The sequence below is a fragment of the Schistocerca americana genome, chromosome 8 (genome assembly GCF_021461395.2).
Source record: "Schistocerca americana isolate TAMUIC-IGC-003095 chromosome 8, iqSchAmer2.1, whole genome shotgun sequence".
Lineage (NCBI taxonomy): Eukaryota > Metazoa > Arthropoda > Insecta > Orthoptera > Acrididae > Schistocerca > Schistocerca americana.
Genome location: NC_060126.1, coordinates 88,827,887 through 88,854,224, shown reverse-complemented (window position 1 = coordinate 88,854,224; position 26,338 = coordinate 88,827,887). Strand labels below are relative to the sequence as shown.

Below are 26,338 nucleotides of genomic sequence, written 5' to 3'. Positions count from 1 at the left end.
CTGAGTTGGGTGGTCGGTAAAAGGATCCAATTTTATTTTATTCCTGTTGCTAACAACGACCTCGTCTCATGCTAATTCGCAGGAACTATCTACTTCAATTTCGCTACAAGATAAACTACTTCCAACAGCAACAAATACGCCACCGCCAACCGTGTTTAGCCTGTTCTTTCGGAACACCGTTAGGTTATTTGCAAAAATTTCGGGTGAGCTTATATCCGGCTTTAGCCAGGTTTCAGTGCCTATAACGATTTGAGCATCAGTGCTTTGTATTAGCGCTTGGAGCTCTGGTACTTTCCCAACACAGCTACGACAATTTACAGCTGTTATACCGACGGTGCCTGTATCTACGTTCTTGCTGTGTTCCGCCTGCAAATAAAAAAAAAAAAAAAGGCCCCTGTTACCCGTGTAGCCTCCTGCTGCGTGTAGTGGACACCTGACCTATTTAGCGGAACCCGAAACCCAGCCACTCTTTGGAGCAAGTCGACGAATCTGCAGCCTACACGGTCGCAGAACCGTCTGAGCCTCTGATTCAGACCCTCCACTCGGCTCTGTACCAGAGGTGCGCAATCGGTCCTGTCGACTATGCTGCAAATGGTCAGCTCTGCTTTCATCTTGCTGGCAAGACTGGCAGCCTTTACCACTTCTGTTAGCCTCTCGAAACCAGACAAAATCTCTCCTGATGCAAAGCGGCACATATCATTGGTACCGACTTGAGTCACCACCTGCAGTTGGCTGCACCCTGTGCTGTCCGTGCACCCAGGAAGATGCGTTCCACGTGTGGAGTGACTCCACCCGGTAAGCACACGGAGTGCACATCGGTTTTGTTTCGACGCCTCTAAGCCGTGTCCCTGAGGGGCCCGATAACGCGCCTGATGTTGAAACACGAGTATCAGCGTGTATCACTGTTGCAGACAGGTGGCACGGGTCTGGACGTGGGGAGCAGGGTTTTACTTGTAAAGCTCTTCCATAGAAACAACAGCAACAGTAATGGCGCTCTTTGGAGTAGCGACGCGTTAAAGGAACACTGAGACGTCCTCTTTCCGCACCGGGGTTGAAGCGCGTAATTCAGAAGTTGAGATTAACTGGCGATTCGGGAATTGCTCCCGGGAGAGGCCGACGGCCAACTGCGCCACAAACTGATGAAGGAGTTATACTGCCGGACGCGATGTGCGACGTGCGGGCAGTGCGCCAGCCGTGTCAGGGCAGCTGGACGTTCCGTGGTCCGACGTTACAAGAGTGCTGCGAACGAGAGTCATACGGTATACGTACTAACTTCACATCGATCACCAACTTTTGGCACGTGATGCAGACATTCGAATAGGCTTTGCTATAACGTTGCTTGCAAGGACTGAAGTTGATGACGGGTGGCCTCGGAACATTTTGTGGTGTGACGGAGGTCATCTCTCCCGGTCAACAAATTCTCCGTATTTAAAGGCAATCGAGAACCTGTGCGACGACTCCAACTGGGCTGTTGGCATCACAGAGCCTCCACTGGGGAACCTTTCGCGGCTGACCACAGCACTGCAGTTGGCACGGGTCCGCAAGTCTCGCAGCTGTCTCGGTAGGTGGCCGCGTCAGTGCGACTCGGCAGCGTACGCCGTCCACTCGGCCGGACAGGGCGGCGGCAGAGGCGGCGTGTCGAGAGCGGCCGTGGCAGCGGCGCGGGGGGCCCAGTTGTGCGGTCGTGCCGGCGTGTGCAGACTCTCTGGGGGGAACCGACGGTGCCGGACTGCGTTCTGCGTCGTCAGGCGGACTCGGCAGGCGCCACGACGGTACGGGCCGCCACTACGTGTTCACCTTTCGTTCGCACAGCTGCCCACCTGACACTTGAGGCGTGCCACGCCCATGTCGGAAGACGCTCCAATTACGGACGGACACCCCGACGGAAGCTCGCCTCTGTCTGTCCGCTGACCAAATGAGAAGGCGGGATATTTCTGCCGAAAAAACTGGCTCTGCAATGGCGGGGGCTGCACGCACCTCGTTCTCCGGCAACAGCTGGAAGCTCGCCTGCAGCAGACGGGAAACGGCAGCAGGGGCCGCGGGGAGCGCCGGCCGGACCCGCCAGCCCTGCCGGATCCGACCGCTTCACTCGTCTGCGGCATTCCGGGGACTTTGTGTAGCTACGCCTCAACGTTTGCCAGTGAGTAACATTCTGCAGTCACGATTCCTGCAGACGCTAATTTTTCAGTCTGGTGTGCATTGGCGAAAGTAAAGCAGATCCCCGGCTGAGATTAATTCCGAGAATCCTAATAAAATTTAATTCTGACGATTCAAAGTCTGGCGACTACCGGCAGACGTGGGAATGAAAAAACACCGAGACTAGAATGTAAGTCCCCACAATGGAAGCGAAAGCCCAATCCGACAACAGCCGATGGTGGCTGATTACGGACCGACGAGCTGATAGACCAACACGGCTCGCGGCCACACCTGTATACGTACACACGTAACGCACGTACGAGTACAGGTCGCAGACACACGTGGAGCTTTCGGCCTGGCGCTGAGCTGAGTCGCGGTCGCATAGTCTAATGGTGAGGCGACTGCTCGTCAGAAGCGGGGCCCGGTCGAGCAAGAATCTTCAGTGTCGTCGTTCCAGTACACAGCTGACGAATATCCGTACTCGCAACTGCGGATACGTCGCATGTACTTCATAACGGCTAGAGTCACCGCAGTACCTGTTCCTTTGCTCGTGCGTGCATGTCCGAAGAAAATCTGCATCGTAATTCGTAAGAACACAGGCACCGCAATATCGTAAACGTGTCTGTTTCCAGTCCGATAACTCATCCTGGTGGCACAGAACGACGGCGAAAATAGGCAATATCTAGCTCGTACGCACTTACTCATTTATAATTTCTTGTTAATAATACCCTATATGAGAGTGGAAATGTTATTAAATAATGTTAAATGTTTGCTTATGACAACTTTTTAATTCTGAACCGTTACCTGCCCTGAATTTACACTGGCCAGTTGCCTCGTTTCTTATAGTTTCAAAAATGTTCTAGTCCTGGAAATTATTTAGGTAACTTCACAAACAGTTCCAAGTTTCGAAAAAGTCTCCTGCAGATCTGTCTTCATTAAGCTGGTGCACCCAAAACTTTTCCTCCAAGTGTTTTGCTAAGAATAATGTTCTTCACTAGCAGAAGCCAACGCAAAAACTCATCATCAGAATCGCTCGTGCTATCCCCACAACACAACTGAAGCGACCTCCCTATCGGCCGTTAACTATAGCCAATGTTGGCACCCGTGGAGGACGACATCTGTCGGCATTGCGCCATAAAGCCACTGCCTTACATCGGTTCGGGAGAAATATGGATCCAATGTGCGTGCACAGGACAGGCCACGACACCCCTAAAAACGGGGACGTGAAGCGAGTTTCATATGTGAGGATCAACTGTAGTGCATTATACTTCACTACCACTTTATAGTCGGGATCTGCATTTAGGAGTAACGGGAAGGGCTCTGAAGGACAGGGTACAAGGGAGAAAGACAATACTCCGCAGGAATTTCTAAAATCATTGACGCAAGTGGCAACGAAACGTCTATTCAAGTTGGTGTGTAGAGTCCGTGAGACTGGCGATGTACCATCAGAGTGTCGAAAAAATATAATTCGCATAATTCTGGAGACATCAAGTGCAGATAAGTGCGAAAACTATCGCACAATCGGTTTAAAGGCTCGTGCATCTAAGTTGCTGACGAGAATAATGGAGAGGAGAATGGAAAATAAAACTGAGGATCTGACAGACGACCATCGGTGTGGCTTTAGAAAATGTAAAAGGACCAGAGAGGCAGTTCTGACCGTTGGGCAATAATGAAAGCAAGGTCGAAGAAAACTCGAGACATGCTCACAGCATCGGCGACCTAGAAACAGCGTTCGACAATATGAAATGGTGCACGATGTTCGAAATTCAGAAAAAAATAGCGCTGAGCTGTGAGCTGTAGGGAGAGACAGGTATTACGCAAACTGTACAAGAACCGAGAGGGAACGATAAGACTGGAAGGCAAACAACGAAGTGCTCAGGTAAAAAGTCCATAAGATAGCGATCCAGTGTTTTGCCTGTACTGTTCAATCTATACATCGAAGTAGCAATGACGGAAATAAAAGAAGCGTTCAACAATGGAATTAGATTACAGGATGAAAGAATATCAACGATAACATTCACTGATAACATTGCTATCCTCAGTCAGTGTGAAGAAGAATTACAGGACTTGTTGGATGGAATTGGTACAAATATGCATTCATAGTACACTGGCACGAGACAAAGGCAACGGAATGTACAAGAAACAAGAATAGCGAGCAAGTAAACATCAAAATTGAGGATCACAAAGTAAAGGAATTTTGCTACACTGGAAGCAAAATTATGCACGACGGACGAAGCAAGGTCGGTGTAAAAAGTAGTCTAGCACAGGCAGAGAGGCTCAAGTCCACAGCTGTCTAACAGAGGCCTTTATTTGAGGAAGAAATTTCTGATAAGGTATAGTTCGTGCACAACATTGTATAATATCCAATTGTGGAGTGCGGGAAAAGCGGGACAGAGCAGAATCGAAGAGTTTGAGATGTGGTACAACAGAAAAATGTTGAAAATTAGGTGGACTGAATGGTCAGAGAGGAACGGAATATATGGAAAACACCGACAAGAAGAAAGGATAGTAGGACATCTATTAAAAAAGACATAAGGGACCGGGGATAACTTCCGTGGTTCTAGAGGGACCTGTACAGGGAATAAAACCGTAGGAGAAGGCAACGTTTTGAATTTATACAACAAATAATTGAGGACATAGGATGGTATGGAGAGGTTTGCAGAAGAAGAATTCGTGGTGGGCTGCATCAAACCAGTCAGACGACTGATGACTAAAAGAATATAGAAAAGAGGATGTGTGTCTGGATAAGGTCAAGAGGAGGAAAGAAAAGGGAGGGAAGCTCTGCAATTGGAAAGTAGTGCGGAAGGGCTAGTCAAATCTGATAAGAGTGATAGATGTCAGGGCGGGTTTAACTGCCAGGAGGTGGGAGTCTGCTAAAACTGTGCAGGGAGAGGATATGGAAAACGTATAAGTGTAGAGCGCGCGGAATGTGTTGTTATATGCGCCGCAGCACACCAGGATTTGTAGCTAAGCGGGAAACTATGAAGTTACTATAATCGAGTCTACGGGGAGTATAGGATGTACAGACGTGTTTAGTGTCAACATGGAGGTAGGGAAAAGATATGACCTCGTAAAGGACTGTTACAGGGGAAGGCATGTGGATTCAGGAAGCAAGGCCGAGAGTGTGTTGTTCGATGGATTTGCAGGGGTTGATGGAATGACGGCTTGTCAGATATGGGGGCAACATTTGCGTAGGAGACGATAGGTCACATGCAGGCATTGTAGGCGTCGGGAATGGCGAAGGGACGCCGTCCCTACGTTCTGTCAGTCAAAAGCTTCTGCCTGTTGAGGTGTTTCTGTTCGACAGTTAGCAGACGGCGTTTCCATGTTAGTTTACAAACAAGGGTTGGTCCAAAACATTTTAGTGTGCTTCATAATAGGGAAGGGCGGTCGTAATCACTAAGGTAACAGTCATGGATACGGAAACTGCAAACAGTTCATCGCATAATTGTTGCCTAAGTTTTGGAGGGACTGATCTTGATGAGTCGCTGCTTTGACTGGAATGTCAACTGATGAAGAGTAGACGTAGGGCAAAATTGCGAAAAAATTTGATTTTTTTTTCATTTCGTATTTTATTAGGTTGATTCTTTAAGAGTACCTCGCAAAGTTTCATAAGCGAATTCTGGCTAGAAATATGTTTTAAAAAAGTTTGTATGGGTGTGTGTGCCTGCTACGCTGCCCCCCGCCACCCCTTTCTGAGCTGTCATCCACACCTCACCTCCTCTATGCTAGAATTTTTTTTCCATTAATGTTTCCTTCAACGAACTGCAGGTGAGTCTAGAAGGCTGTCAGAAAGATTATGTCTGTTTGTACCTTTCTTTACAAACGTGGTTTTTAGAAGATGGAAGGCCACTGGGAGGTGTTAACAGACTGACAGACAAGGCAATCCACACTTTACAGATATATTATGGAAAAGCTATAAGTGATACATAGTGTGAAAACAATGCAGCAAGCCGTGTGGACAATATTCTTGCACAAGCTTTCCACGGATGACAATCCTCAACATCCCCTTTGTGTCACATCGTCGTGTAAATATCTTCTGGCAGAAGCCAGTGGAAAGCGATACACCCACAAACATGGTTTGACACATGCTGTTTTAGATATTATAAAACCAATTTTCAAATACCTATCCAGTCCCGAACTGCTCAAAAAATGTGTACATGCGAAAACATAGGATGCGTTGTCCAAAAACAGTATTTGTGTCCTCAGTTGTTGTGAAGGTAGTTACATGTTATATATGTCTAGTGGAAATGTAGATAGGATTAAGTGCCTGTAGAGACTAGACTTCCATCCAGGTGCGTTCACACTGAAGCATCGATGGAGCGCGACTGGACAAAGCTCAGGCAGCAGAAGAAAAAATGGGAAACATGCCAAACGAAAGGAGGCAGGGGGAGAGGTTAGACCAGGAAGACGACTAAGAGAATAAAAGTTATGGACTTGGACAATATTAGTCACTAGAGGTACAGAAATAATGTCAAAAAGCTTTAAACGCGAATTGCCATAAACTGACTTTTTGAGCTGTAATGTACCTTTTATCAGGAACCATAAAAGGTAACATCCTGAAATTTGGGATAGTTCTTAAGAATTACTTACTGAATAATCCTGTGCAGTGCTTTTCCGTTATCTTTTTCTTGAGAAAAGTTCTGCTTTAAGGGGGGTAGGACGTCAAACGGGCCGACTTCGAGCAAGAGAGCCACGGCAGGACATTTTAATTTCTACTGTCTATACTTTTACAAATAAATTCATAAAACTTTGTCAGCATGACCAGGAAGGATTGAGGACTCACACTCATAGCAGTGGTAGTTCAAAAACTTAGCAAAATACCTTTTTTTACATGTGAAATTTCATCTTTCTTTCACTTACTACTGGCTGCATTTGTTGCTATAGCTACACTTTTCTTCCTAAGTGAGAGAGATTCTTCGATGAATTTTGCACAGCATACGAACAGTACTTACAGGTGAATGAAACTCTAGAATTTTCCAAATCTATTAAAAAACTGTGGTAAAAATTGAGATAATTAACTATAAAATTTGAGTTTTTTCTAAACATGAAATTTAAAATGTCACAGTTCATTCAGTTTTTCATAAATTAAATAAATTCTAGAGTTTCATACACCTATAACTATGGTTTGTATGCTGTACAAAATTCATGGAAGAATCTCTCTTACTTAGGAAGAAAAGTGTACCTACAGCAACAAATGCACCCAGTAGTTAAGTGGAAAAATGATGAAATTTCACATGTAAAAAATATATTTTGTTACGTTTTTGAGCTGTCACTGCTAAGAGTGTGAATCCTGAATTCTTCCTCGTGATGCTGTCAAAGTTTTATGAATTTATTTGTAAAAGTATAGACAGTGGAAATTAAAATGTCCTGTGGTGCCTCTCCTGCTCCAAGTCGGCCCGTTTGACGTCCTACCCCGCCTTAAAATTTGAGAAAAATAAAACAGTCCCGAGCCAAACAAAACTGAAAAGTTAATTTCAAAGCAACTATGACCTTAAAAAAAATCTGTTGCACAGTTTTATTAGCCTCTTATGCAGCTTTAAACTGTGAAATTTCAGTTTTATTGCTGGATTAGTTTACGAGAAAAGGTACATTATAGAAACAATAAATAAAAATTTATATCCTTATAAAATGTACGTTGATGCGCAATTTCAAACAAAAATTTCACAAAATATCAAGCATTATGTTGTTCATAACAGTCTCAAGTTTTCGGCTGTAATACACTGAAGCGCCAAAGAAACTGCTGTGGGCATGCGTATTCAAATACAGATACAATATGGCGCTGCGGTCGGCAGCGCCTATATAATACAACAAGCGTCTGGCGCAGTGTCAGATCGGTTACTGCTGCTACAATGTCAGGTTGTCAAGATTTAAGTGAGTTTGAACGTGGTGTTGTAGTGGGCGCACGAGCGATGGGACACAGCATCTCTGAGGTGCCGATGAAGTGGGAATTTTCCCGTACGACCATTTCACGAGTGTACCGTGAATATAAAGATTCCGGTAAAACATCAAATCTCCGACGTCGCTGTGGCCGGAAAAAGATCCCAGAAGAACAGGACCAACTACGACTGAAGAGAATAGTTTGAGGTGATTGCAGCAATTTCCAGAAGGATTGCATTTCTGATTTTAATGCTGGGGTACGAACAAGTGTGCCGGCCGGAGTGGCCAAGCGGTTCTAGGCGCTTCAGTTTGGAACCGCGCGACCGCTACGGTCGCAGGTTCGAATCCTGCCTCGGGCATGGATGTGTGTCATGTCCTTAGGTTAGTTAGGTTTAAGTAGTTCTAAGTTCTAGGGGACTGATGACCATAGCAGTTAAGTTCCATAGTGCTCAGAGCCATTTGAACCAATACGAACAAGTGTGAACCTGCGAACCATTCAACGAAAATTCATCGATATGGGTTTGCGGAGCCGAAGGCCCACTCGTGTACCCTTGATGACTGCACGACACAAAGCTTTACGCCTCGCCAGGGCCCGTCGATACCAACATTAGAATTTCGATGAGGGAAACATGTTGCCTGGTCGGACGAGTCTCGTTTCAAATTGTATCGAGCGCACGGTATGGAGGCAACCTTACGAATCCGTGAACACTGCATGTCAGCAGGGGAATGTTGAAGCTGGTGGAGGCTCTGCAACGGTATGGGGTGTGTGCAGTTGGAGTAATACGGGACCCCTGACACGTCTAGATACGACTCTGAAAAGGCGACAGATACGTAAGTATCCTGCCTGATCACCTGCATCCATTCGTGTCTATTGTACATTATGACATTTCAGCAGGACAATGCGGCACCCCACACGTCCAGAAAATGCTACAGAGTGCCTCCAGGAACACTATTGTCAATTTAAACACATCCGCTGGCCACGAAACACCCTAGACACGAACATCGATGAGTATATCTGGGATGCCTTGCAACGTGGTGTTCACAAGGATTCGTGGCGTCAGTTCCATCTAGCACTACTCCAGGCATTAGTCGAGTCCATGGCACGTAATGCTACGGCACTTGTGCGTGCCCTCGTGGGCCCTACACGGTATAAGCAGGTGTAGCAGTTTCTTCGGCTCTTCAGTGTATTTTTGGAGATATATATGTTTAAGTACAAGAATACATTTTTTCCCACGTCTGTCCTTAAGACGGATCTAGAGGGAGTGTCGTGATTTCTGGAGGCTGTGCTGGAGGGGTAGGGCAGCGTAGTGGCTGTAGAGGAGTGGGGAGGGGAGGTACCTGCTTCAGCTGCACCCGGCTGCCGTCCTTGGTGACGTTGATGACGGGGTAGCCGGCGGTGGAGGTCCAGAAGGCCATGCGCTCCTGCAGCTGCGGCTCGCCCGGCGCCAGCGCCTCGAACAGGTCCGCCGGCCGCGCGCTGCTGTAGTTGCTGCAACGGGACGCCGTAAGCTGCGGCGCTAGCTCCCGACGCTCGAGGCTTTGCTGTGCGCAGTGCTGCGTGCTAAATCTACGTCTACATCTACGTCTCCCCGAGCCACCGAACGGTGTGTGGCGGAGGATACCCTGTGCCACAACTAGTCATTTCCCTTCCTGTTCCAATCTGGACAAGTATATGCCTAGTAAGTGGATTGACGACGGAAGGACCCCACCGTGGTTTAATAACGAAATACGGAAACTGCGGAGTAGGCAAAGACTGTCGGATTCTCGGTTCGAAAGACGACGTGCAAGTGACGAGAGGCAAATGTTAGTAGAGATTCTTGCGTCTGTGGAAAGATCGACGGGTGAGGCGTACGGCAGCAACCACCGCCGTAATTCGACTACAGATCCGGCGGGTTACCCCAAAAAATTCTGGTCCCGTGTAAAATCGCTAATCGGCGCTAAGGCTTATATCCAGTCAACTCTTCACCAGTCTGGTTTGGCAGCAGACGATAGCAAAAGGAAGGCCCGAGTTTTAAATTCCACGTTTGAGAAATCGCTCGATCGCGAGAATCTTACAGACGTACCTGTCATTCGACCATCGCAGAGAGTCCCGTATGGACGACAAAGTAATAAACGTCGATGTCGTAGAAAAACAACTGAAGGAGTTGGAAAGCAAACAAAACGCCAGGACCAGATGGAATCCAAATTCGGTTTTACAAAGATTACCCTACGTCGTTGGCCCCTTACTTAGTTTGCATTTATTGCGAATCTCACGACCAGCGAAAAACCTGGGGCTTAAACTAAATGCAAAAAAGACGCAAGTAATCTTAATAGCCCATCAGAAATTAATAAGTTCAGATTTCCGCGAACGGCTACCTCCTATTCTGCTCGACGGTACTCCAATACCATATCAGAAAACAGTGAAGAACTTGGGTGTAACTTTGGATGAGCATCTCAACTGGGCGGAGAATACAGTCGCAGTGTGCCGAAAGACGTCTGCTTGTCTCTATGCTCTCAAAAAGTTTCGGAACATATTTCCACAGGACTTGAAACGCCAGCTCGTGCAAGCACTCGTTCTACCGAACCTCCACTATTGTGATGTGATTCAACAAGGCATGAGTAGTGAAAACAAAAGACGGCTAGAGCTAACCATGAATGCCTGTGTGCGTTACACCTGCAACATTCGCCGATATGATCATGTTAGTGCTTCATACTCCGAGCTAGGGTGGCTGCGGCCGGACAAATTGCGTGACTACCACACTCTATGTCTACTCCACCGACTCCTCATCGCGCAAGCACCCCAGTACCTTGCTCCAGAGATTAAAAACCTGTCATGTCATCATAATCGAAACACGAGGTCACTCTTATTTGGTATTCTAACTGTGCCCACTCACAAAACAAAAACTTTTGCAAACTCCTTCTCAGTTGCCGCTGTCCGCCTCTGGAACAAACTGCCCCTTACCTTGCGCAAAATTCGATCTCCTGCTGCTTTTAAGAAGAAGTTGAAGCATTTCCTACTATCATCCTCACAAAGTTCTCCACAAAATTAATGTACAAGGACAATCCCCTCATCTGTCAAATAGCAAAGCTAGCGTCTCCTATCTTGCTCCTGAGATGCCTTCCTCTTCATCTTTCTCTATTAGCCACGCAATCTTCTTTTCCTTTATATTTCCTTAATTATGTTTCATCATGTCTCTATTCTTCTCCTCCCTTCACCATGAGTCTCCCTCATACTCCCTGCTGCCGGCACTCCTATCTAAAATCTGTCTCTTCAATAATGTCTAATTATAACAGTACTTGTGACCTAAGAATATAAACTCTATTTTTCCAGGTGTACCTTTCAAATTGTTTATTTCACTTTTTGTACTAGATGTAGTTTAACATGCCTACTAAAACATATGAATGTAAAATAAGTAGAATGCCTGGTTAGATGTAAGAGAGGGCCTGATGGCCCTAATCTTGCCAGGTTAAATAAATCAATAAATAAATAAAAATAAATAAAGTTCCGAGCGCAGGTTACTCCTGCGTATAATAAGGCTAAAAGATCGGATCCGCAAAGTTACAGCCCAATATCCTTAACATCGGTTTGTTGCAAATTCTAGAACATGTTTTGAGTTCGAGTACAGTAAATTTCCTAGAGACGGACAAGCCTTGTCCACAAATCAGAAAGAACGCAGCTCGGTCTTTCCTCACACGACTGCTGCCAACTGCGGCTGATTTCCGGCCACCCACTGCGGCCTGGTAGCGGCAATGCGAGGCCCCCAGCCGCAGCTCCAGTTCCCGGTCCCCGTGGTGCAACCCTGCAACTCGCATCTGTTTGAACCTGCTTACTGCAGCAAAGTCTTGGAATTCTGTTCACTGTTTGTGGTGGTACTATGGGTACGGGGTTTCGTTGCGTTGGCTAAAGATCCTTTATCAATTATCGCAACACTATGTTGACAAATTCCTTTCGTTGCTTTCGGTACGTAGCCTTGAGTCTTATCAATACTGAATCCTTTTTTAAATATTATCTGCGTTATGGCGCTCGAGTATACGCTTATTAACACATAATTTTAATTTTCTGGTTGTAATATAAAACTGTGATACCACAAAACCCAATTTAGTTTTTTTTCTGTATATCTGAATTGCGTGTCACTAACCTACAAAAATGTAAATTATAGATCAGTTTTTTTACAAACATTAACTACCAATTTCTGAAGCGTATAAAATTAATACGACATCTTTAGTGAAAACATATATTATAAGTCAATTCAAGCTGAAGTTATCTTGTGTCATGTGTGAAGTTTTGTTTTATGACCAAATGTAAAATTTATTAATTACAAGTAAACAAATCAATGTATCTGGTGAGAAACCGGAACAAATTAATTTACAAGAAAATCACAAGTCAGCAGTTACAATTGCAGTATACACAAATCGAGATTAATTCAGGACTATAATGGAAGTAAAAAATCAGATACCTACAATGAAGTTCTGTGGAGACAAGTCATACAAAGCACAAGTACAGATGCATTGTGTTTGTTGTTCTCAAATATTTCTTATTTGGTATGAGAAGCAATTAGTGATGCGTTTTTAACGCCTAGTTGAGAACAGTAGTTAAGCTCACAAGAGATAGTGTCTCGTTTCGTAATTCCCTCAATATCATCTCACGTAATTTTACTACTTACATGACCGTTGTTTTAGTTTTGTTGACGTTCATTCAATAATCTCTTGCAAGTTGACTATCAAGTCCATTTAACTGTTCTTTGAAGTGTTACAGTTCCATCGGCAGATCTTACATCTTTTATTTCTTCTCCTTGAAATTTAATTCCCTTTTCAAATTTCAGAGTGTTTTCCTCTATGTCTGTCTGTGTAACATAAGAACCAGTCTGTAACGCCATCTCACTCACCTCTTCCGAGCTGCTGCCTCTTCTATATCGGCGTCTACATGCGTACTCAGCAAGCGACCGCGCCGCTCTGGGCGGGGCGTGCCCTGTGTCACTACTAGTCACTTCCTTTTCTGTTCTGCACGCAAAAACAACGAGAAAAAGAAGACTCCTTTTATGCTTCTGAACGAGCACTACTCTCTTTCATCTTATCTTCACGGTCCTTACACGCAGTCAGTCTCAAATACCGGTTCTCTAAATTTTGTCAGTAGTGATTCGCGAAAAGAATGTTGCCTCTCTTCATCGGTTCCCATTTGAGTTCTCAAAGCATCTCCGTAGCACTTGTGTGTTGTTCGAACCTGCCGGTAACAAATCTAGCAGCCCGCCTCTGAACTGTTGCGACGCCTTTCTTTACTCCGACCTGGTGTGCATCCCAAACATTCTGACAGTACTCAACAATTGATCACACTGTCCTACATGCAGTCTCGCTTACAGATGAACCACTCTTTCCTAAAATTCTCCCAATGAACCGAACTCTGCCATCCGCCTTCCAACTACAAACCTTAAATGCTCATTCCGTTTCGTACTGATTTGCGACATTACTCCCAGATACTTAATCGCCTTGACCGTGTCAAGCAGAACACTGCTAATGCTGCACTCGAACGTTACAAGTTTGTTTTTGCTACTCATCTACATTAACTTGCATTTTACTACATTCCGAGCTAGCTGCTATTTATCACCCCAACTAGAAATCTTTTATCCTCTTATAATGGCTCAGCGGCTACACCAGAGCATCATCAGCAGACGTCCGCAGACTGCCGCCCACCCTGTCCCACGTAAAGAGCAACAGCAGTCGCATCACACTTCAAAAATGCTTCAAATGGCTCTGAGCACTATGGGACTTAACTTCTGAGGTCATCAGTCCCCTAGAACTTAGAACTACTTAAACCTAAGGACACCACACACATCCGTGCCCGAGGCAGGATTCGAACCTGCGACCGTAGCGGTCGCGCGGTTCCAGGCTGTAGCGCCTAGACCCGCTCGGCCGCTCCGGCCGGCCATCACGCTTCCTTGGCGCACTTCCGACGACACCCTTGTCTCTGATGAACACTCGCCGCCGAGAACAGTGTACTGGGTTCTGTTACTCGAGAAGTCTTCGAGCCACTCATATATCTCTGAACCTATTCCGGTGTACTATGTCAGATGCTTTACAGAAATCTAGGAATGCGGAATCCGCCTGTTGCCCTTCGTACGTAGTTTGTAGGATCTCGTGTGAGAAGAGGGCAAGCTGAGTTTCATCGAGAGACGTTTTCTAAACCAAGCTGATATGTAGACAGAAGCTTTGCCCTCTCATGAAACTTTAATATGAGGGTTGGAACTTTAATAGTGGCTACTATTTATTTACAGTTAGTACAAAAAAGATACGTCTTTTATAGTTTTATTGACCTTAAAAGTAGTCACCATCATTGTGCATAAGCCGCTGCCAGTGATGTGGGAATGGTAGGACACTCTTAGCAGTGCCAGTTGTGATCACAGTTCGAGCGGCGCGGTCTATTGCCCGACGAATTTGTATCAGTTCTGAAGCGAATGCCGTGAAGTGTTTCCCTCAGTTTAGAAATCGAGTTGAACTCACGAGGGCTTAAGTCAGGGGAGTGCAGTAGGTGGTATAGCACTTAGCAGCCCCATCAGTCAAACAAATCAATAACAGCTTGCACTGTACGTGCTTGAGCATTGTCCTGAAAAAGTACGGTCAGGTCCAGCAGGATGTGTCATCACCTCTGTCTCTATGCTGTTCATTTTTGGAACACAAGCTACAATCACACGTTACTATTAGAGGCATGTATGCTTTTGGCAGTTACCACTGTGCTACACGGCTGACGTTAGCGAGCAATTGAAGCCGCGAGGCCGGCCGGTGTGGCCGTGCGGTTCTAAGCGCATCAGTTTGGAACCGCGTGACCGCTACGGTCGCAGGTTCGAACCCCGCCTCGGGCATGGATGTGTGTGATGTCCTTAGCTTAGTTAGGTTTAAGTAGTTCTAAGTTCTAGGGGACTGATGACCTCAGAAGTCCCATAGTGCTCAGAGCCATTTGAACCATTTTTGAAGCCGCGAGAGATAGAGCGGCTTCTCCTCTGTCCAGCAGACCACGTACCATGGTTTACGTACAATAACTCCGTCTTTCGACAACTTTCCCTTAAGCAGCGTTTACAGGCGAGATCTTCATATTAGGATCACTTCCCATTCGAGATGGGCATCGAGCTATTGTAGAGATGAAGAATAAATTTGTGGGAACTAAGCTGTAACCAAACTTTGTCTGGTGCAAATATTTCGGCTTGCTCTCGTCGAGTTTTCCGACTGGTCCGATGCGGCCCGCCGAGAATTCTTCTCCTGTGCCAACATCTTCATCTCATAGTAACACTTGCAACCTACGAACTCTATTATTTGTTGGTCACATTCCTATCTATGTCTTCCCTTACAGGTTTTACTCTTCACAGCGCTCTCTAGTACCGTGCAGCTAAAAAAAATGGAAATGAGAGTATCGCATCGTTGGCTGGGAGGCCCCATTCGGGGAAGTTCGGCCACCAAGTGCAAGTCTTATTTGAGTCGACGCCACACTGGGCGACTTGCGCGCCGATGATGAGGATGAAGTGATACTGGGGACACCCAGCCCCCGAGCGGGGAAGATCTCCAACCCGGCTGCGAATCGAACCCGGGTCCGCCTGCATAGGAGGCGAGCGCGTTACCACCCAGCTGAGCAGGTGGACACCATGTAAGTATTCCTTGATGTCTTAACAGAGGTCCAGTCGTCCCATTCTGTCTTCTCGTCTTTGTTGTTCACACGTTTCTTTCTTCGTAGATTATGTGGAGGACTTCCTTATTCCTTACATTATTATCATTCCACCTAATATGAAACATTCTTCTGTCGCTCCTCATCTCAAATGCTTTCATTCTTTTCTGTTCCGGTTTTCCCACAGTTCGCAGTTCACTACAATAGAATACTGTGTTCAAAACATACATTCTCAGAAATTTCATCATGAATTTATCACCGATGATTGACACGAGCAGACTTATCTTGGTCAGTAATACGCTCTTTAGCTGTACTTGTCCGCATTTAAATGCTCCTTGTTTCGTCCGTCATGTTTTATTTGCTTTCAAGTTAGCAGAATTCTTTAAATTGGTCTACTTCTACAGTATTTACGTTAAGTTTATTGCTAATCTCACTTCTCCTACTCCTCTTTCTCCGATGTGCCCTCAATTCACATCTCTACTCATTAGACTGTTCGTGCCACTCAGCATGTCCTGGGTAGTTCTTGATCACTTTCAATGAGGATAGCGATGTCACCAGCAAATCTTACCATTGATTTCCTATCCCCTGAGTTTTAATTCTACCCTAGGACATTTTACAGCGGAAATGTTAGCAGCAGACAAAGTTCATGTACGGTTGAATTTCTGCAGTTTTATGGCTGAAGTAATACGTCGTGAGAATATGAACATTCCCAGAGCAGGCGCTCACACACACACACACACACACACACACACACACAGTAACTCTGAAGCGATTCCTCGATTTTGTTCCACAATCCATTCCTCTTACTATCAGGTAAAATATGATCAGCTGTGTGTGTTGGGCAGCGGATGTCATGTATGAGATCTGACATTTGTCGTGTAGTGACATAATGATGGTGATGTTACATTAGAGATTATAATTATCGAACAGTACCTCATTGTCTGAAGGAGGCAAACAATTGGTACTGAATGTTATTCCGTAGATTTTCCCAGCGTCTTTCATGTTTATGCTCTCCACAGATATACTGCAGGATATGGTCATCCTCACAACATGAAATTTCGACGATCCATCTGCCCGCCATCTTCAGGTGCGATCACTGAGTACACAATCACGCCTGAACTGAACAAACACCAGAAACGGCGGCTCCTTTATAAGCCATGTATAGGCGACTGCAGTATTGGGACAAAGTATGGTTCTACGCCAAAGTACCGTTATCCGAGATGGCGGCGATGTCGTCATCCAAGAGGGCGGCTGTGACGTCATCCAAGATGGCGGATTTTGGCGGGAAGTTTGAATTTTGGTGGGAAGATAGGTCAATTGGGCTACCTCCACTAAACTAACCACCCTCCCCAGAAAAATGGCACGAAGCACAAATTGCAACAGGATAATGCATCACATCACAGTTATCTCTACTAACCTAAGAAAATCACAGGATGATAGGTCACTTGGGCTGCCTCCACTAATCTAAGTCTTCTGACTGCCACATCTTCCTAGGAACTGGCGCCAAGGTTGAATTTTGTCAGTAAAGAAAGGTCACTTGTGGTTTCTCTACGAACCTAAGAAAATCGCGGGAAGATAGGTCACTTGGGCTACCTCTACTAACCTAAGTCTCCCGATCACCACCTCTTCCTAGGGATTGGTGGGAAAAGGACTAAGCCTGCACTGGGCTGCTGGAGAGAGGAAGGGGTGTACTTTATTTATTTTGGAACAATTTATTTAGGGATTGAGTATATTTATCACAGTGACACAGAACACATGCTCTGACATGCCATACAGCATACAGACCGGCAAACCACTCCTAAATAACTCATGTATGATGCTCTACAAATGCATCTGCTAATTGTAAACTGTCAAAATTAGATTAGATTAGATTAGTACTTGTTCCATAGATCATGAGTACGACACTTTGTAATGATGTGGAACACATCAGGTTAATAAAAGATGTCTATACAAGATATTACTTCACACAAAATATTATACGACACTTAATATTTTAATTTTTATTTACTTTTTTTGTGGGCGTTGGGAAAATACCCACTTACTATACCCAAAAATTCATCTAATGAGTAGGAGTTGCCATTAAGAAATTCTTTTAATTGCCTTTTAAATGCTATATGGCTATCTGTCCGACTTTTGATGGTATTAGGTAAGTAACCAAAAACTTTTGTAGCAGCATAATTTACCCCCTTCTGAGCCAAAGTTAGATTTAACCTTGAGTAGCGAAGATCATCCTTTCTCCTAGTGTTGTAGCCATGTACACTGCTATTACTTTTGAATTCGTTCGGATTGTTACTAACAAGTTTCATAAGTGAATATATATATTGTGAGTATCTCTATCTCTTTAAATAAGTGTCTGCAGGATGATCTTGGATGAGCACCAGCAATTATTCTGATTACACGCTTTTGTGCAATGAACACTCTTTTACTCAATGATGAGTTACCCCAGAATATGATGCCATACGAAAGCAAAGAATGAAAATAGGTGAAGTAAGCTAATATACTGAGATGTATATCGCCAAAATTTGCAATGACCCTAACAGCATAAGTAGCTGAACACAAACGTTTCAACAGATCTTCAGTGTGTTTTTTCCAGTGCAACCTCTCATCAATGCAAACACTTAGAAATTTTGAATATTCTACCTTAGCTAGCGATTTCTGATCGAAGTCTATATTTATTAATGGTGTCATTCCATTTACTGTGTGTAACTGTACATACTGTGTTTTGTCAAAGTTTAATGAGAGCCCATTTGCAGAGAACCACTTAATGATTTTCTGAAAAACATTGTTTACAATTTCACCAGTTAATTCTTGTCTGTTGGGTGTGATAGCTATACTTGTATCATCAGCAAAAAGTACCAGGTGAATATAGATTGCCAAGTCATTAATATACATTAAGAACAGCAGTGGACCCAAGACCGAACCTTTCGGCACCCCATTCTCAATTGTTCCCCACTTTGATAAATCAGCAGTTTTTTGCAAATGACGCATTGCACAGACTACAGACATGCAAACCACTCGTAAATAGTGCAATACATTTACGCCCAGAGAGCCACACAACAGGTAAATTGTCAAAATAATAATCCATCTAAAAGACTCAGCAAACGTGCTTGCTAATTGTCAACTGTTGTAATCATGCACCAGTCTTTATTTAAACAATTAGAGACAGCAACACCATTCAGTGTGTTCGCCAGGAGGTCTGCACTCCAACTGACCTATTACACAGTACTGCCACTAGAGGGTGCTGTCATCCCTCCTGTGACATAATCCAAGATGGTGGTCTGGAGGGGGAAAATGGCGCAAAAATGACTCAGCCTGCGCTGGGCTGCTGGATACAGTAAGGAAGGAGTGTGCTTTATTTATTTTGGAACAGTTTATTTAGGGATGAAGTATATTTATCACACTGATACAAAAAACATGAATGGAGTCACGCCTCAGACCTGTAAACTACTCCTAAATAACGCTCTGAAGACACACGAATAGCTCCTAAATTACCGAAATAATTTCAGTACAGACATGCAGACTCCTCCTAAATAATGCAGTACACAGATGTGCAGACATGAAATCAATTTGTAAACTGCCCAAACAATGCATAGTTCAGCCTGCTCATGAAATAATGCAGTGGACAAGTAATCAACATATGCAGACACCGTCTGCCACCAGCTGTCCAGTAGACCACACATAACGCCACCTGTAGCCCTGCAAAGTGACACAGCCGTCAGCTGTCAAATCACCCACGAATGCCTGCATGCATGAGGCAGCGACATCCCATTCATACTCGATACCTGAGAAATTCCTCTCAAAATATGTGTTCACCTAGGCACCAATGCTGATGCTACCGGGCAGGAGTGCAGACGCTCCAGGGACATGCTGTGAGCTGCTGCCGCACACAGGTGAAAGTTGACTTACAGTCAGTGTTATACTGATGTCACAGATCCCATAGGCAAGACACCTCAGGGCAGCACGTGTCTTTACCGTTGATTACAGAGTAGCACACGGTGCATTGTTCCTAGCGCGGCATGAGAGAAGCGTCTAACTGTGCTTAACAGCAAACAGTGCAAAATAACATCGAATGCACTCTTCTCAGGGGTCCTAACGTGATACCAGAGTCCACCAAGTGTTACCCTTCCTGCTTTCAACACACACAAGCGTTCCCACTGCAATGTAGAGGCTCCTACATCCTAGCACTAAGGATGTGAATGAGTCGAGCATTATGATTGGATCTTATCGAATTTTCTCGCTGAATTACTGATGCCTTCGGTATCGGAGCACCATCCACCTTTTCTTTCTTTCTTCAAACAGGGATTTCAGTGGTAAATTATTTTGCACAGACCTCTCAGTTGCATTGATAGTTAAACCTGCAAAGTTGTCTACAGATCATCAAATACATACGAGACTCACAAGAATATTGGAAGCCAGCAACATATTTACCAGTGTAACTACAATTAAATATTGTGATTGCTGCTAGTCTGACACCAATCGATGTACAGATAAGAGGAGACATTATAGCTCGCGATAAGCGGAAAATCCTGGCTGGCCACCCGGTCCGGCATCCCGTTATACAGCTTACGGTTACACTTTTAATGTTTATCGTAGAAGATTTTAACAGGAATTTCCGAAATAATTTTCTGGAACGAATCTCAGTATCTATAGCACACATAATTTTCCGTGCAAAACATCTCCTTCATACCCTTGCGGTTATTGATGTGCTGAATCTATACATTCCTTTCGATAGGACACAGTCATCCTCTCTAGTCATGCCACAACATAAACCACAGTAACTTTACAATGCAATATACACACATTTTACTCAAACACTGCATTTTTCTTTTATATCTGTACAGCACCTGAAAAAATTATAGTATGCTTACACTTACACCGGCTATATGTCATGAGGCTCGTCAGTCCTAGGGTAACACTGTCAGCCTTTTTTTTCTTTCTACAGACGTGACATTCAGTGGCAATAATCTATTTTACACTGATCACCATATTGCATCAGCAACTAAACCTTGCAAAGTACCATACTTATAATCAGATACGGAAAGACTCTTACTCAATTGCATTGCTCTCCCACTGAGGACAGGAGCTTGAATATTAGAGTGTGAAACCGATCTCCAACCGAGCAATATATCTCCACATACCGTGTCGATGTAGTAAACATATGATTCATATCCTCTATGGATCGATGTCACTCTCAGAACAGTTATGCAAAGACTGGCTCGTTTCCCCCCTCCTCCTTGGTAAAAACACGATACTGTTTCTGGTCTTGATCTGCCTGCTTATTTGCGTTTCTACACCCATCTTCAGACCCTGGGATTACAAGAACACATGTAATTTAGCACGGTTCGCACACAGCACTATCCTACCGATCGCTCACCCAATGTAATTCCGAAGATATAAACTGGGATTTATTTCTATATAAACCCGGAACTTATAGCTGGATTGAGCATGCTCTAGACCACTGAGTAACTAGAAATAAACAGACAAAAAATGATATTTCCACCTACGAATACCGATCTCAGTGATATAACAGATTCGAAACCATCCCTATAATTTACAAGGTTAACTAAGTTGTTTCTCATGTCTATAAAGCCGGAAAAGGTGTCTTCCACTTGCTGGATACACCCCACAATCGATCTTCTCTCAACTAAATTATGGTGCAAAATGTGTAGAAGCAATCAACCGAAAAATTTACATGGGAGGAAATAATGGTCCAGCACAAACGCACCTCCATAGTCATTCTCAAATTTAAACATGACACAGGGATCACGTACATGACTGCAATATGAGGAATCAGTCGAAAGCGGATGCAGAGCCGTAATCTATTCCGTCATTGTGACAGAAGAGTTTAAAGTCGTCAATCACTTTTGGACATCTGTTTGAAAACACTCCACAATGCAGCTAGTTTTCTTATGTTGTAACTGTCTTTTATTTAAAAGCATCCAGTGTTTGGCGTCTTATGGTAGCCATTGTAACAACATGATTTACACTGTGTGATGTCTAGTTTTCTGCGAGAAGCCGTGGATCAGAAATTCTTAATGTCAGTTTAGAGCATGGCACAGGTCTCGAAATCGTGTCAGAAAAATAAATTTTTTGCAGTGTACAAAACCACGTTAGAAAACAATGTTTCAAACAATGGCACAGGAACACAGGGAGCATCTCTTGTGACTTACAGTATAGTCTGTGGGATACAGTCATCATCCTACAGTACAGGTGATCAAACTTTAAAATGGAGTCTGCAATGCCTGTATATTTAATAGGATCGTGCCACACCGGCAGCAGTAGCAGCAGCAGTTTGACGGGACTGGCTTCCTTGTTAGGAATGCTATTCTGGGGTGTATTGCGAAATCTCTTTCTCCGCTTTGGACCACACCACAGCAATGCATCATTGCGCCAGCATCGGTGCCTTGGTGACTTCTAAATTAGATGAAGTTGGTGGAGCTTTTATAGTTCGTAATTTTTCTCTATGGGGGGGGGGGGTAGAGAATAACGATTATAGCATGTTGGGCTGATTGATGTGAATGGATGTGTTGTACTGGTATGTAGTTTGGGGACACACCACAAAGCGCGCATTTCTGCATAATGGTCAAAACACGGTCCTGTCGCACTAACTTAGGTCGTTCAGTTTCTACACGGGTTGCGGAAGGTGGTGGATATAGTTTTCTCCGACTTCTGCTCAGTTCCGACTTAAAATGGAACGATTAAATACGCTAAGCTGTAGGAATAGAATCAGTTGCAAGACGCGTAGATGGTGACTAAAACCACGTTGAAATTTTACTGTAGCAGCTAGGTTCAGGAAAGGCAACTCATTTCGAGACATGAGGGTGCCAAAAATATGATTCACTTGTGGCTGTGATCCAAAGCATGTATCTGCTTGAATGGAAACACCTGTTTCCAATTCCCAACCATCATTTCTAGTGGATAGCGTAACACTGCAGTTCTGAGAAGCTAGTGTCCATTTTCGTACGACCTCAATTAGCGCACCATCGACTACTGTTTGTGATCCTTGTGAATCAACCATCACCTACAGCTCAGTGGATATATCACCAAACCTCTGACAAGGGGTCGAAACAGACTGCGCTACAAATACTGTAGAAAATTCTAGCTGGGTGGCGTGAGGGAGTCACAAATACCGCTTACATATCACGTTCCTTAGCCGAATCACTTTCAAAATGCAGCGATTTTATCACGAGGTTGCGCCGTCGGCGACGTGTTGGTCTGACACAATATAGTCCTGCGATCGCCGTCATGGTATTTGTGTGGGCAAAAAACAAACCTTATTCAGAGGTAATGTCATACCTCTATTTGTAAAGTGGGTACAGCTTTTAACATTGACACTTTTATGCATATGTAGAACCAAGACTGCTTGTGACAGAAACATACAGTAGTTGTTAGGATCGGGTTTTATAACATTAGGTGGTTTGCAAGGCAGTCACCATATCATTATTTGTTTGGAAAACCCACGTGATTTGTAGGTAATGCCATACGTGGATTTATAAAGCAAGTATAGCTTTTAACATCGATACTTGTGTGCACCTGTATAACCAAGATCGCTTGTGACAGAAAGAGAGCCGTAATCGTCTCATATGTTAAAAAAACCGATCACAACAGCTACTGTATGTTACTAAGACACAGTGGTATCACTCACAAGAAAAACTTATGAAACATGTCCATCCATCGCTGATTTTCTCTCAGTATTATTTTGTATCATAGGTAATCAGTTATTGATGAAGTATTATACTTAGTAGTAGTGGGCGCATGATAGGTTCGCCTTGGGCATCTAGCTTATAAAGTATGTGTTTGTGTTCTGATATATGCAAAGGAAATGACTATGTCGATTCATATGGAAGCTATGGATTTCTAGTACTGTGATAGCAAGGGGATGGGTATCTCAGTTCATAAGAATGGTACTGATATTTCTATTTCCAGATCCATAGCCATCAACAGGGTGTATTTCCGATACTTCGCTCATTATCGAATGTCATTCAACTGAGACCATGACTGTAAAATTTAGTTGTAAGTACAGGCATGAAATATATATGTGACCGATTTCTTAGGACGATTGATTCTACCTGTGCATGCTCGGCCTGCAGAGCCGGTGACCTGTGCGGGGGTGATTCACGTTTCCCTTTGACAGTAGGAGCTGTCAGAATGGCGAGGCCTGTAGGAATGTAGATGAATTAAGGGGTTGTCCTCTAGACTACGAAATAGCGAACTAATACTTAGTATGTGTTGGATAGTTTTCATGTTCGCATGGAAATTTGAGAATGAATATGGAGGTGAGTTTGTGCTGGATCATTATTTCCTCCCATGTAAATTGTTCGGTTGGCTGCTTGTGCACATTTTGCGCCTTCATTTAGTTGAGAGAAGATCGATTGTGTGGTGTATCCAGCAAGTGGAAGACACTTTTTCCGGTTTTATAGACATGAGAAACAACTTAGTTGACCTTGTAAATTATAGGGATGGTTTCGAATCTGTTATATCACTGAAATCGGTATTCGTAGGTGGAAATATCATTTTTAGTCTGTTTATTTCTAGTTACTCAGTGGTCTAAATCACGCTCCATCTACCTAAAGTTTCAGGCTTGTATAGAAATAATTCCCAGTCTATATCTTCGAATTGGCATTGGGTGAGCGATCGTTAGGACACTGCTGTGTGCGAACCATGCAAAATTAGATATGTTCTTGTAATCTCAGAGTCTGGAGATGGGTGTAGAAACGTGAACAAGCAGGCAGGACTGGTACAGAATAGTAACACACTTGTACAGAGGGTGGGCGAGAGGAGCCAGTCCTTGCTCAATAGTTCTGAGGGTGAGTTCGATCTATTGACGGCTTTCTGATGTAAAAGGGATGATTTTGTATTGTGGAGGACATGAATTGTATGTTTACTACATCGACACGGTATGTGGAGATACATTGCTCGGTTGAAGATCAGTTTCACACTCTAATATTCAAGATCCTGTCCTCAGTGCGAGAGCAGTGTAACTGAGTAAGAGTCTTTCCGTATTTGACGATACGTATGCTACTTTGGGAGGTTTGGTTGTCAGTGCAATATGGTGATCAGTGTAAAATAGTTTACTGTCGCTGAATGTCACGTCTGTAGAAGGAAAAAAAAGGCTCACGGTGCTTCCCTAGGACAGACATATAGCTGCTGTGAGTGTAGGTACACCATAATTTTTTCAGGTGCTGTACAGATATAAAAGAAAACTGTAGTGTTTGTGTAAAATGTATATATATTGCATTGTAAAGTTGCTGTGGCTTATGTAGTGTAAAATTTGTATATATTACATTGTAAAATTACTATGGCATGACTAGAGAGGATGACTGTGTGTCCTATCGAGAAGGATGAATAGATTCAGCACATCAATAACCGAAAGGGTACGAAGGAGATGTTTTGCATGGAAAATTATGTGCGCTATAGATACTGAGATTGGTTCCAGAAGCACAGCCGTCAAGAGGAGACATTTTCTGCACATCGATTGGTGTCAGACTGTAGCAGCAATCACAATATTTAATTGTAGTTACACTGGTAAATATGTTCCTGGCTTCCAATATTCTTGTGAGTCTCGTATGTATTTGATGATCTGTAGACAACTTTGCAGGTTTAACTGTCAATGCAATTGAGAGGTCTGTGCAAAATAATTTACCACTGAAATCCCTGTTTGCAGAAAGAAAGAAAAGGTGGATGGTGCTCCGATACCGAAGGCATCAGTAATTCAGCGAGAAAATTCGATAAGATCCAATCATAATGCTCGACTCATTCACATCCTTAGTGCTAGGATGTAGGAGCCTCTACATTGCAGTGGGAACGCTTGTGTGTGTTGAAAGCAGGAAGGGTAACACTTGATGGACTCTGGTATCACGTTAGGACCTCTGGGAAGAGTGCATTCGACGTTATTTTGCACTATTTGCTGTTAAGCACAGTTAGACGCTTCTCTCATGCCGCGCTAGGAACAATGCACCGTGTGCTACTCTGTAACCAACGGTAAAGACACGTGCTGCCCAGAGGTGTCTCGCATACGGCAGCTGCACGAGTGCGCATTAGAGATCTGTGACGTCAGTATAACAGTGACTGTACATCTGGAAACAGAGGCAACTCTCAGGCGCATCCGGCGGCGGCGCGCGGCGGCGCGGCGCGGGCACGCCCGCAGTGTGTGCGCTGCCGGCCGGTCGCATCGGCAACGGTGCCTTGGCGAGCACGTATTCTGAGAGCAGTTTCTCAGGCGTCGAGTACGAAAGGGACGTAGCCACATCATTCGTGCGGGCAGTGCCGTGCGATACGACAGCTGACGTCTGTGTCACTTTGCGGGGTTGCAGGTAGCCTCCTGTGTGGTCTACTGGACAGGGGGTGGTTGACGGTGTCTGCGTATGTCGATTATGGATCTGCTGCATTATTTTGTGAGCAGGTCTGTAGGCTGCACTACGATTTATTTGGGCAGTTTACGAGTTGATTTCGTGTCTGCACATCTGTGTACTGCATTATTTAGGACAAGTCTGCACGTCTGTACTGAAATTATTTCGGTAAATTAGGAGCTGTTAGCGTGTCTTCAGAGCGTTATTCAGGAGTAGTTTACAGGTCTCTGGCATGACCCCGAGCACGTGTCTTGTATCAGTGTGATAAATATACTCCATCGCTAAATAAATTGTTCCAAAATAAATAAAGTATACACCTTACCTACTCTATCCAGCAGCCCACCTG

General features: G+C 44.3%; 1 protein-coding gene across 1 annotated transcript in view; it reads right to left on the bottom strand.

The window, feature by feature from the left end:
- The window catches only part of LOC124545579 (thyrotropin-releasing hormone-degrading ectoenzyme-like), a 96,313-nt gene that overhangs the window by 16,375 nt on the left and 53,600 nt on the right, over positions 1-26,338 (bottom strand). Inside the window, exon 4 of the mRNA XM_047124526.1 lies at positions 9,355-9,505. Coding sequence (XP_046980482.1) covers positions 9,355-9,505 — 151 coding nt within the window. The remainder of the gene's footprint in view (positions 1-9,354; positions 9,506-26,338) is intronic.